Below are 12,650 nucleotides of genomic sequence, written 5' to 3'. Positions count from 1 at the left end.
CTCTCTTCTCTCTTCTCTTTGTCTCTTCTTCCTTTCTCTCTCTCTCTCTCTTTTTCTCTTTGCTTTTCTTCTTTTTTCTTTCTTTCTTTTTTTTTTTCTCTTTGTTTCTGTCTCTCTTTCTCTCTTTCTTTTTTTTCTTTCTTTCTCTTTTGTTCTTTCTTCTTTTTCTTCTTTCTTTTTTTCTCTCTTTCGTCTTTTTTCTTTTCTTTTTCTCTCTTCTTCTTCTCCTTCTTTCTTAGCTCCGTCTCTCTCTCTCTCTTATCTCTCTTCTTTCTCTCCTCTCTTCTCTCTCTCCTCTCTCTCTCTCTCTCTTTCTCTCTCTCTCTCTCTCTCTCTTCTTCTTCCTCTCTCGCTCTCTCTCTCTCTCTCTCTGTCGGTCTTCTCTCTCTCTCTTCTCTCTCCTCTCTCTCTCTCTCTTCTCTCTCTGCTCTCTCTCTTACTGTCTGTCTCTCTTCCCCTTTCTCTCTCTCTCTCTCTGTCGTCTCTCCTCTTCTCTTCTTCTCTCTCTCTCTCTCTCTCTCTCTGCCTCTCTCTCTCTCCTCTCTCTCATCTGCTGTCTCTCTCTTGCACTCTCTCTCTCTCTCTCGTCTATGCTCTTCGTCTCTCTCTTCTCTCTCTCTCCTCTCCTCTCTCTTGCCGGTCTCTCATCTCCTCTCCTCTCTTCTTCTCTGTTCTCTTCTCCTCTCTCTCTCTCTCTCTCTTCTCTCTCTCTCTCCTCCGTCTCTTCTGCTCTTCTGCTCTGCTTCTCTCTCTTCTCTCTCTCTGTCTCTGTCTGGTGTGTGTGTGAATGGTCTCTCTCTCCTCCGTTCTCTCTCTTCTTCTCTCTCTCTCTCTCTTCGCTCTCTCGTCTCTCTCTCTTCTCTCTCTCTCTTTCTCTCTGCTCTGCTCTCTCTTTTTTTCTCTCTCTCTCTCTCTCTCTCTCTCTCCCCTCTCTCTCTCTCTCTCCTCTCTCTCTCTCTCTCTCTCCTCGCTATCTCTCTTCTCTTCTCTCTTCTCTCTCTCTCTTCTCTCTCTCCTTCTCTCTCTCTCTTCTCTCTCTCTCTCTCTCTCTCTCTCTCTCTCTCCTCTCCTCTCTCTCACTCTCTCTCTCTCTGTCTGTGGTCTTCTCTCTCTTCTCTCTACTCTCTTCTACTCTCTCTCTCTCTCTCTCTCCTCTCTCTCTCCTCTCTCCTTCTCTCTCTTCTGCTCTCTTCTCTCTCTCTCTGTCCTGTCTGCTCTCTCTTTTTCTTCTCTTCTTCTTCTGTCCTCTCTCTTTTCTTCTTTCTCTCTCTCTCTCTCTTCTCTCTGTCGCTCTCTCTCTCTCTCTCTCTCTGTGTGTCTGCTCTCTCTGTCTCTGTCTGGTTGTGTCGTCTTCTCTCTTCTTGTCTGTCGGTTCTCTCTCTTGCTCTCTCCTCTCTCTCTCTCTTCTCTCTCTTCTCTCTCTCTCTCTCTCTCTCTATCTCTCTCATTCTCGTCGCCCTTTTTCCCTCTCGAAGGTGATAGCAGGAAGAGAAAGCGTTAGAGAGAGAAGAGAGCACTTTGCTATCGACGATATTAAATTCAGCTTGCCTTCGAGCGTTGGCTTCCTTAGCGGAGCTGCCTTCTCGGCCTGCGCCATCTGCCGCGCCGACCTGGTATTCACAATCGCCAGCGTTTTCATTAGCAATGTAAACAACTCGTGTTGCCGCACGCCAGTTTCCATCCCACTAGTCAGATATCTATATATACTATATATATCAGATATATAGATAGATTATAACGCGTTGGATTAAACTTAGAAGTATGTCAGAGAGCATGTTAGTGGCGTATGTGGCTGTGCGCCGGGCGCTGTGTGTGTGTGGGGCGCTCGTGTGTTAGGCTGGGCCTGGTGTGCGCCTGCTGCGTGCATGCGTTGCATATTGTGGCTGTTGCTGGCCGTGTTATGTGGTGTGTCCGCCGGCGCGAAGTGTATGTGTGGTGTGTTGCGCGCATGTGTGTGTGTGAAATCTGAACATATGCTGCTTGGAGTATTCGGGGATTTTTGACGAGCTAGAGCCAAGATTCTACAAGGCTAATCGGCCTAATAAAAACTTCAATCTTACTTGATTAAGCACTTTATTTATGCCTTCATGCTTTTTTTATACTTATTCATGCCGCGATGCTCCATCTTCCATTTTTTCCTCAAAAACATGGTTCGTAAGTGCATGGCGGCCGCTATAGATTAGTCACAACACACAGATCTGACTCGCTTTTGGGTTTCATCTCTTTGTCAATAACCACTTTTGATGGTTGAGGGGCGTAACGCTACGAACCGCGAAACCCACGCGTTTCCGCAGTAGGGAAAGTTGGCTTTGGCAGAGCAGTGGAGTTACGATTAGAGGCTGCAGAATGTGCGCTGCTAGAGAATTGGTAACGGGCACTCACGCGGCTCTGGGAAGTCTAGATGTGTGGATTGCACGACAAGCATTAATCAAGCACTGACTTGAGTATTGATTGAGCATTAATTAAGCATTGATTGAGCATTAATCAAGCATTGATTGAGCATTAATCAAGCACTGATTGAGTATTGATTGAGCATTGATTGAGCATTAATCAAGCATGATTGAGCATTATTAGTCATTGATTAACATTGATTGAGCATTGATTGAGCATTAATTCAGCATTAATTAGGCATTGATTGAGCATTAATTAAGCATTAATTAGGCATTGATTGAGTATTGATTAGGCATTGATTGAGCATATATTAAGCATGATTGAGCATATAATTCAAGCATGGATTGAGCATTAATCAAGCATTATTAAGCATTGATGAGCATTAATCAAGCATTGATGAGCATTAATCAAGCATTGATTGAGCATTGATTGCGCATTAATCAGCATTTGGAATAGGCATTGATTGAGCCATTAATTAAGCATTAATTAGGCATTGATTGCAGTATGATTTAGGGCGTCGCTGGGCCGGCGCGACCGCGCGCCCGACACATCGCCGTCCATCTTCTCGGCAATGTAGTCGTAGCCGGCGCGCGCGAGCGCCGCGCGGAAGCCGTGGTATGCCGACGAATCCTTCGTGTGGAGGATCTGCAGTAGCTTTGCTGCCTTCAGAGGATGCGTGCGCTAGAAGGCGTAGAAGAAAGAGGGTGGGTCGTAGAGCAAGCAGGCAGGCGTACGTTTACAGATACCTGTATAGGATCAACAACTGTCTGCAGAAGGATACTTAATTTAAACCAATAATTACGAATAGTTAATACACACTCAGTCACACTCACTGCCTATATAGGAGGAACAGCTGTCAGAAAATGAAACTTGTGGTTTGCTTGGAATGATCCTTACATGCAGGTTTCACTGTGAAATTGGTGATGTGTGCACTTAGTGTTAGTACATGAACATTGTGGATCGATACTACTTTAGGAACCCCCCCCCCTCAATAAATACAAGATGGAGTTAAGAAAAGTTAGGACTTACCTCGCTCTCTATCAGCTCACATTCTGCAAAGTTCAGAATGCTGTCGGCAATCAGGAATGGAGTTAGAAACTCCGTGTACACATTGTCCACCACGAGAGATGCATTCACTATCAATGCACTGCGCAGCCGTTCATCCATCGTGATGTACACACCTGAAACGTACATCTTATTTACCTAGTTGCTCTATGACCATAATTATATATTCTTAGCTCTATGATACGTCAACCTGAACTATACAACTAGGAAGGCATCGATTTCACTCTATCCGTGTAGCTCTTCACTCCGCGACCTGTCCTTTTCTGTCACTTCACTGCACTTCTCCTGTTGCGGAGGGCTAGGCTACGTGGGTAGGGCCAGCTAGGACCTGTCTACTAGCCCGACCAGGCTGTGCGACCGATTGTCTATACGACCGATTGTCTTCTAACCCTAGCAAGACCGTTTCTTGGAGCTACTGTCTACTAAAGGCCGTTGACATTATGGTACCAACTAGCTCCAAGAAACGTTCTTGCTAGGGTTAGAAGACCTGTATAGACAATCGGTCGCACAGCCTGGTCGGGCTAGGTACCAACGCTAAAGCACTTCGCTCCAACACAGGAATGAATCTATGAAGCTGGTCGCTCCTCTGTCTCTGATAGAATTAACGCAATGCAGCCAGCTGAGCGATGAGTGAGAAGTGCACAACACAAGCTCAAGGGCTAACTCCAGCTACAAGTAACAACACAAACGAAACCGTATATATTTACACGGATCACGTGTACGCTTGTAATAGAACAAGTATGACAATTTCGGTGATGATGCAACCGAGTTCAGTTTGCTTTGTTCAAACTTCCATCAGACGACACGGCCAGACTGTTTACACACCGCAGCAGATTCGGCATAGAGACAATGCGCGACCTGCGTGCGAACTCTACTTACGGTGTAAACCGACCAGGCTCTCCGACTGTTACACGCATAGAAATAGATAGATAACCATCTATCTATCTATCTATTATTATGGTTATTATTATTATCGGTTATCTATCTATTTCTATGGTTACACGGCGTAGTAGTACTACTCGTACTCGTAGCCAACGTAGTGGGAACTTGTGGCTACTTACGGTGTAGAATACGATACCGTACGATCGATCGATGGACCAACACGGCAACAGTAAACACCGGCTTGGCTCAATCAACGAAGTTGTTGTTGTTTTGAATGTGACGTTGCGAACCACGCCTGGCTTTTACTTTTCGCACAACATCCGTAGCTTCTCAGTTCTCTCCGGTAATATTTTTCGTACATAATCAGCTAGGTCAACATTCAAAGATCGAAGATCGGCCCATGTGCTCTAACCGTTTGTTATGTATTACAGTATATCTTTAAGGAATCACAGAACATGTTTGGTCGCGTTTTTGTCTTGCTTCCCAGCTACTTTGTTTACTGCACAGTGCTGCCATCTCTAGGTGTCGGCCGCCGATGTGGTTTCAGCGCAATCCAGTCAATCAGTGATCGGTCATGTGAATTTTTCAATTCAATTCAATTAATCATTCAATCAATTCCGGAATTAATTCTCTATCTGCGCGTACGTTAACTATCTATGTCGCGCTGTTCTCTTCCGAGTGTGCAGCGCATTCTACAGAATAGCATAATTATTGTATATATAGTAATAGTATAGTATATACGTATAATTGTTCTGTGCTTGCTGTGCATAGGAAATTAGCGCGAGATCATAGAAGTTTCCTACGACCAATATCCACAATATATATATACATATATATATATTATATATATACAAATATATTCTATACTTATATTGTTCATGCTGTTAATGTATCAGTGTGCTTGCTATTCGTTAAAGCTTGCCTCTTACATTATTTTTTGTTCCACTTCCAGAGATTTAGCAGGAGATTAATTGTCCTTGATTAAGTCATTGTGTGAATTTCACGTTTAGTACGCAAATCATTAATTTCATTCTTCCCTTCTAATTCTGCTCTCTATGTGTAACAAAAGTATGGATACATAGTTGCTATATGGCTATGTAAATCCGCTCTTACGATGTGTTTACAATCACTTACAAACAGTCACGTATATATATGCTTGATCATTGATATGTTTATTAACAAAATACCATTCACTCTTCTTTTACCCAGAATCGATCCAAACCTGTTTTACGTCAGTTATAGAATTTCATATGATATTGCAACTAAGGCAAAAATAAAGGATGATCAGACAGAATAAGACATGGTTGATAAATCATGATGCAACAACAGCTAGGAGTAAATGCCAGCACTCTCAGCGCTATCTATTGCGCAGTTACAGAGTTACAATATCTTGTTTTCTAATTAGACTACTGTTTAGAGCTGTTTAGACATTACCATTACAAGTATAGTTTGTTAGTTTAGGGTTTTCTCACAAGGGCTTGAAAACGTCTCCCTGAGAGAAGCTCTCAGACAGAACAAAATATGAACAAAAAGAAGAAAACAAGAGAAGAAGAAAAACAGACCACGACAACGGAGAAAACAAAGAAGAAGAACAGGCAGAAGAAGAAGAAGAAGAAGAAGAAGAAGAAGAAGAGGAAGAAGAGGAAGAAGATGCAGAAGAAGAAGAGGAAGAAAAAGAAGAAGAAGAATTCCAACAGCACTCGCGTCCGTGTCAACGGAGGTAGGCACTTCGTTTCTCGGCAACATATAGATCACAGATGCTCTCTCTTGACCTGCGAGTCGTGTACAACTAGCCTGCGTCCATCCTGCGCATGCTGTTCCCATCCTGCTGCCTCCCCTAGCCACCGTCGAATGATCTCCACCTCCTGTTTCCGGGCGGCAATGACGGACGGAGGGTCGTCCTTGTTACTCGCACGCAGATCCAGGTGGTGAGCGCCCTCGTCAATGATGATCGCGACGAGGGTGTCCGACAGGGACTTTAGGATCCCGCCTCCCGACCACGGGTCCAACTTCCCATTACTGTAAAAAAAACATGTCGTCCGATCCATGAAGAATACTGGATGCAAATCTTTAAGGATGAAAAAGCAGATGTGTAGGACAACTCAAATATTATCACTCAAACCATTTGGGAAAATTGCCTTTTGCGCACAACAATAGTTTCGGATATAACGTAGCACAGGAGGTACATCGCTCGTTATCCCACATTGAATGTTTGCGGATAAGCCATTTTCGCACTGTAATCAAGGTGCCTTCCCACCGATAACAACATACAGGTATGATATCAACATCCCATTACTGCGCTGGGCCAATTATGATTAAACGTTCTGAAATGTGATCACATCAATCAATCGACTGAACAGGTAATGTCTTTAAAAACTGAATGAAAAGTGTGAGCTCCCAGCATCTTGTGCCCACCTGAAGATGATGTTGCTGGAAGCCGTGATGTTGTAACCACCGTAGTACAGAGGCACCCAGTCCGGCCGTGGCCTCACGTGCCACTTCTTGTAGCAGTCGTCTGAGTATGACTGTAGGTTCCACTCGCTCGGCTCAAACATGTCATTTACCCCGTCCGCACAGAACGGCATCGTCATCTCTGTGCATGCCTGCCGCAAACGCAGCAACAAAATGGAAACGTGTGACGATAAATAAACCACACTTGCTGTTTACCGAGTGCACTTTTTTGGCAAAACAATGTGCAAGTTAAATCGTCAAATGAAAACGTTTGTAAAGTTTAACAGTCTTGACACAAATGCAAACTTACACATCAGTACATGTACCAAATCGGCAGCATATACTAATACTTCAGCATGTGTCAGACTGTCAGCACATGCTGATACATAATGTACACTAATGTAGTCATACTAGCATCACATACTGTTAAGCTATGCAAACTAAGAGACTGAACATTACTTGGTAGCCCCATCCTTCATCACTAAGGGCACCAGTGGTCGCCTGTGATACGTCGAGACACTCTGCAGCACCGGTGTAGTTAAAGTAGACAGAAATGCCCTTGAACAGTGCATCTATGAGCTGTTTGTCATGAAGACCGGGGTCTGTGAGTTTGGAGCACACGGCCTGAAAATAATCAAGATATCACCATTATAACATACAGACAAATCTATTACTGTCTAACGTGTGTTATCACACTCACATTTGTTATTTACCCTAAAAGTCAGTTAAAAAGTGAAACTACTCCTATAGAATGGACACCTGTCTATAAAACGACACCTCTGCGTTTTCATCTGCGTATGTGAGTGACTCTTACATATAGGTTTGACTGTATGCCTTTCCCATCCAAACAGCATTCCATCATACATAACTTTATCTACATATTGGTCATTTCAGGAATTGGCACGACAACGAGTGAAACGGCTTGCACAGAGTGGAGGGTGTAGATCTACAGCTGACAGCCCGAGTCCAAAACCAGTAAAAACAGTGGTAGAGTACAAACAACATAAGAGGCATAACTAAAATTGCACCAACCCCATGCATAATTCTAACTTCTAATCATATTTCCTATCCCAAACACAAATATAATCCTAATCCATAACTGTTGCTAGATTCTATGCACTCCAACTATAACTAATGTTTCGCACCGACCTCGACTCACCTTGATTGGCCACGCAGGCATTGGCGAAAGAAAGCTGGCTGGGTACGGATAGTTTGCCATCGCCAGGTTTCCATAGACCTCCGTGAGCCAGCTTTTAAGTGCACCTGCATCTTTCTTCAATGGCTTACATAGATGCATAGCTTGGGAGATATACTGCAGACCACCAGCTGAAACGAATGCAGTCTTACATTCAGTTGGTCATACACATGATATGCGAGGCATTGCGAGCTAGCATAAAATCAGAAGAAAGCAACTAGATCATGATACAGGTGCAGCGAAAATTTCGACGTGAACTTTAAACTTTAACATGTGAATCTGTTATGAAAATTTTAACCGAATTTTTGTTTTAGTTCCCTGAACTACGCGTACGATGAATATTATGTGTGAGGTGAACATTCCTTTCCATTGAAAACCAGTATAGTATACACGAGATGTTTACATGAAACCAACGCATATCAGTGCTGTTTAATTTGACAAGTTGTGCAGCTAGTCTTACAGGATTTGGCAAGCCTGGTGATGGCGTCCCAGGACCGACGTATAGCTTTTGGGCAGGAGTCACCGGCCAACGCAAAGTCCTTGGTGACGATCGTGTTAAAGACGTCGCAGGGCGTGTAGTGCTCAAACTGGAGCACGGGAGCTGATGCAGCCAGGGCACTGTAAAATTATTGACCGAAATGCATGCATCTTAGACACAGACATTAGTTACCATAGAAATGTATACAGCCATGCTTTCACACATGTCGACACAAGCATACAGCTCCCACATACAGATGAACACATGCACACACGACAAACACAATGTACAACTGACAGTGTTGTGATACTGTCCCTCTCGGGCATATTCATTTGATTTTAACTAACTATTTTATTAATAATTACCTCCGCCAGGGGCTTGGCGGAGGTTATGTTTTCACCGGCGTGTGTTTGTTGGTTTGTGGGTTTGTGGGTTTGTGTATAGCCTAACTGAAAAAGTTATGGACGGATTGTCATAAAATTTTCAGAATACGTCAGAAATGGGCTAACTTAGAATTTATGAGATTTTGGTGGTGATCCGGATCCAATTCATTAATTAATTAATTAATTAATTTTTCCAATTAATTAATTAATAAAAATTTTCAGTGAGAGAATTCAGCTGCCTTGGCGGAGGTCTGTGCTCTCCGAGTGCTCTAGTTATTTATTCTTTCACTTCCATAATCACCTAAGTCGTGACACTTGTCTCAAAAACACCTGGAAACAGTGTGGGGAGAAGGCAACCTTGAATCTTTTAAAATAAACATTAGTTCAAGAGAGAGCAGTGCAGCAAGGACGCAGTGCAGAAGAATTCAATCTGTAGTAACTCACCCCTGCACGACATGTGGGTACTTGATGCGGAACCAGGCCGCCAGCATCCCACCATACGAACCACCGAATGCAATGACAGAACTGTGTGATACACCGGGAATGCTCGACTTGAGGTAAGCTATGAGAACCGCATAATCAGCCAAGGCTTGTTCTGATGTGAACGAATCCATGTGAGCTGCATCCTGAATGGCAAATTACAAAATCTCTTATATTATATTTTCCAATATTTAGTAAAAAATGGTTCTCGTATTGAGCACGGCAGTAATACTTAACCAGAATACCACGATTACAATCGTAGTAATAACTAACCATTTACACGACAATAGGTTTTTTACACTTCGTAATATATACTCTTTCCACAGAACAATGTGCTGTTGTTACTATAAATTAAGTACTCTAGAGGTGGTTCAACCAAAGGTTCAGTATCAGCAGTAACAATGCTAGCTACATAATAGTGCTCATTGATGCTAATAAATAACTAAGAATATTATGCCCATCTATTATGTCAAATATTAGCTACTGTGCACAATGAATAACAATGCGAATCCATTACCGAATAAGATAGGTTTCCATAAGGCATGGATTTGCCGTAGAATCGATGCTCTGCAAAGACAACCATGGCCTTGAATTGTGGGGCAATATCCCACATGAAGCCCTGCAAGCAAGTAAATGAAAATCTCAATCTAACATGAAGCCACATATGCAACCGATTCTGATTACCAATCACCTGGTTGTTGCTCATAGAAAGCTAGGACACTTGACAAGTTATAATATATTGATAAAGACAATGTATATTACCAAGAGCGTATTAAGAATGAATTCGCTTTCTTAATACGCTCTTGATATTACTGTACGTGTAGATACGTACTGTGTTTTCACAGAATAAGGTTATGTCGCCTTCATTGCCAGTGTAGAAGAAGACTGGTCCTCCATTCTCATCCCAATGCTCCTTGGAGATCAGGTAGCGCAGCTCAAATGTATCATCATTGGCAAAGCCAAAGTGGTCAACCTATCCATTATGCAAATTGAATAGGTAGGTCTACATGCTATGGTTCACAATTTTGTTCACATATTTCTCAATCATGTCTTATTTATTTATTTATTATTTTATTTATTAATTGAAAGACAGCACATTGGTATAATATATATATATCAACATGACCTTGCAAGCTCCTCACCGTGAAGGTATTGAGTCACTTCATCACCTTAGTCAAGATTAGGCATAATGGAAATAGTGCAATTTACCAAATCAAATGATTATTTAGTAAATGATATACAAGTGATGAAGTAGCTGGCAAGAAAATCAACACACACTTTCAGTAGTCATTGGTAGGGGGGGGGGGGGCAGATCCGGGGCCCTCCACTCCAGGGATCCAGGGAACTAATTTTGTGAGTGTTAACTTAATTAGCTCAAGATGATCATGTTGCAAAACGTGTGTCCGTTCACACAGAATAAAGTATGAAACCACCCTCTCCACACCACAATAATCGTACTCTCCCTTTCAGAATTCAAGGAGCCGCCCCCAGAGGCGGGGGGACTCCATATAATATATTGTATGGTAGGTATGTGCCGCGGTTATGAACCCCATTTACACCTCAAATTTCCACACTGGAGAACCCCTTTTTCACATATTTCCCATCCCAGACCATAGGTCCTGCTTTTTTCCATTCCGGAGAACCGTGAATTCTCATGAATTGGAATTGGTCCCTTGGCAAGTTTTTCTAGATTCCGGGGATTCCGGTCTCGTTCCAATGTCCCCAAGGACGGAGTGCTGCATGCCTCGGCCACGGAGAGCGTGTCACTGCTTTTTCTTATTTTATTACTTTTTTCAATAATAAAACAACAAAAATCAGTGACACGTACGTACGTACACGGGACACACATACTAGCTGCGGCAGCACCGCACTCACGGTCTCGGCCAGTTCTGGAGGCCCCCTCTCGCCAACATGTCCAGTTCCGGAGCATGCTGTCCGTAGTTCCGGAGACCCCCATTTTGATGTAATAAGTTGGCAGTGGCTACGGGTACGGTAGCCGTATCTTAATATTGTATATATAGTCAATAGCGCCGCGTGTGTGCTGTACGTGCGGGCTTGATCTTGCTGCCAGTGGCTTCAACGACCGACGGCTACCGTACCTCTAGCCACTGCGTAATAAGTTAGTACCGTAGCTCTAGTAACTATAGCCCGCATACGGTTGGCGCTGGCCTGCGGCAGTTAATCGAACGCGGGCTATAGTACTAGAGCTACGCCTACCGTAGCCACAAGTTCCCATCTCGCTTAACACTACGTGGCGAGAGGCCGTGTGAGGCCGGCGAGAGGCCGTCCTCCGCCGTGTAACTAGTCGGAGAGCCTGGTCGGTTTACGCCTACCGGTACCGAATAGATTTCTCGCTATGTCGCATTGAGCCTCAAAAAGTTGCAGTTTTTGCAGTTAGTAGTATTGAATCTTACTTTCATGGTTATGTACTTGATTTCATAGTCGTACTTTGGGCTATCTGTAAATGTAGAGGCATCTTTGAGTAAAATAAAAAATAAACCAACTTGAACCCAACACAACATCATGTTCATGATGTTGACTCTCAACTGTGTAACAGAAATTTTCGTTATGCGACTAACTTTCGCAGATTCGTAGTTTTTCAATCATTAATGATTATTTCTCCCGATAGATGGCGCATATAAGTCAATATAAATCTAGCCTGTATAATAATACAGTCGTTATGTTCCGCACGGCTACTACCACTGATCTCTACTATACTAACTAACTATATGAGAACAGACCACTATGAAATTCTCCATAGGATCCTATCCTATTGAATTTCAGGAGCTGAAAAATAGTCTTTCGGCCGTTTTCGGCCGAGTGGCAATATTAAAGCTAGGTAGCTATGTACTTCAGCTGTGCACATAGAGTTGTATATATATATATATATATATATATTTTTTATTTATATATATATAATAATATAGATATAATAATATAGGTCTAATATATAACTCTATGGCTGTGCACTATTAGAGTTATGACATATGTTGTCCGGCGTTTTAAAAAAATATTGCGAATTTACTCATCGATACCACATTTGTGCCTGAAAAACAGTCGCGCAGTCGAATGGGGGCCATACATTGAAAGAATTCGTTTTATATTACCAGTAACCATCCACCCACCTCCATATGCATGTCATTGACACACACGATAGCCAGCCTAAATAATGCAGCCACAAAACGTCGCGTCAGCTTTAGTGCAAGAGCTGCGGGCACTCCGATTGGTCGGCCGATGACGCGTCACATCTTCTAACTTAACCGGGTAATGAACCCAGGACCGTAGCCAGCTTTATATTGGGGGGGGGGGGGTTTGTTTTTCAATG

The 12,650-nt window shown here is 43.0% G+C and overlaps 2 protein-coding genes across 3 annotated transcripts in view; both read right to left on the bottom strand.

The window, feature by feature from the left end:
• LOC106811529 (apoptotic protease-activating factor 1-like) overlaps positions 1-4,816 on the bottom strand; it is a 36,814-nt gene extending 31,998 nt beyond the window's left edge. The window contains exons 1-4 of the mRNA XM_014815189.1: positions 4,518-4,816; positions 3,421-3,572; positions 2,939-3,072; positions 1,518-1,610 (exon numbers count right to left, since the gene is read on the bottom strand). Coding sequence (XP_014670675.1) covers positions 1,518-1,610; positions 2,939-3,072; positions 3,421-3,558 — 365 coding nt within the window. The 5' untranslated portion in view covers positions 3,559-3,572; positions 4,518-4,816. The remainder of the gene's footprint in view (positions 1-1,517; positions 1,611-2,938; positions 3,073-3,420; positions 3,573-4,517) is intronic.
• Positions 4,817-5,483: 667 nt separating this feature from the next.
• The window catches only part of LOC106811532 (lysosomal Pro-X carboxypeptidase-like), an 18,301-nt gene continuing 11,134 nt past the window's right edge, over positions 5,484-12,650 (bottom strand). The window contains exons 1-9 of one of the 2 annotated variants that reach the window (XM_014815195.1): positions 11,740-11,891; positions 10,158-10,298; positions 9,843-9,944; positions 9,290-9,471; positions 8,445-8,602; positions 7,949-8,115; positions 7,249-7,413; positions 6,754-6,941; positions 5,484-6,357 (exon numbers count right to left, since the gene is read on the bottom strand). In XM_014815195.1, coding sequence (XP_014670681.1) covers positions 6,090-6,357; positions 6,754-6,941; positions 7,249-7,413; positions 7,949-8,115; positions 8,445-8,602; positions 9,290-9,471; positions 9,843-9,944; positions 10,158-10,298; positions 11,740-11,856 — 1,488 coding nt within the window. In that variant the 5' untranslated portion in view covers positions 11,857-11,891 and the 3' untranslated portion in view covers positions 5,484-6,089. Of the gene's footprint in view, positions 6,358-6,753; positions 6,942-7,248; positions 7,414-7,948; positions 8,116-8,444; positions 8,603-9,289; positions 9,472-9,842; positions 9,945-10,157; positions 10,299-11,739; positions 11,892-12,650 lie in introns of those variants that run through there. The other variant, XM_014815196.1, reaches the window with a different exon arrangement.

This window comes from Priapulus caudatus, unplaced genomic scaffold, assembly GCF_000485595.1.
Source record: "Priapulus caudatus unplaced genomic scaffold, Priapulus_caudatus-5.0.1 Scaffold548, whole genome shotgun sequence".
NCBI classification, from domain to species: Eukaryota; Metazoa; Priapulida; class Priapulimorpha; order Priapulimorphida; family Priapulidae; genus Priapulus; species Priapulus caudatus.
The sequence above is the reverse complement of the archived record's forward strand: the minus strand, read 5'-3'. Positions and strand labels throughout refer to the sequence as shown.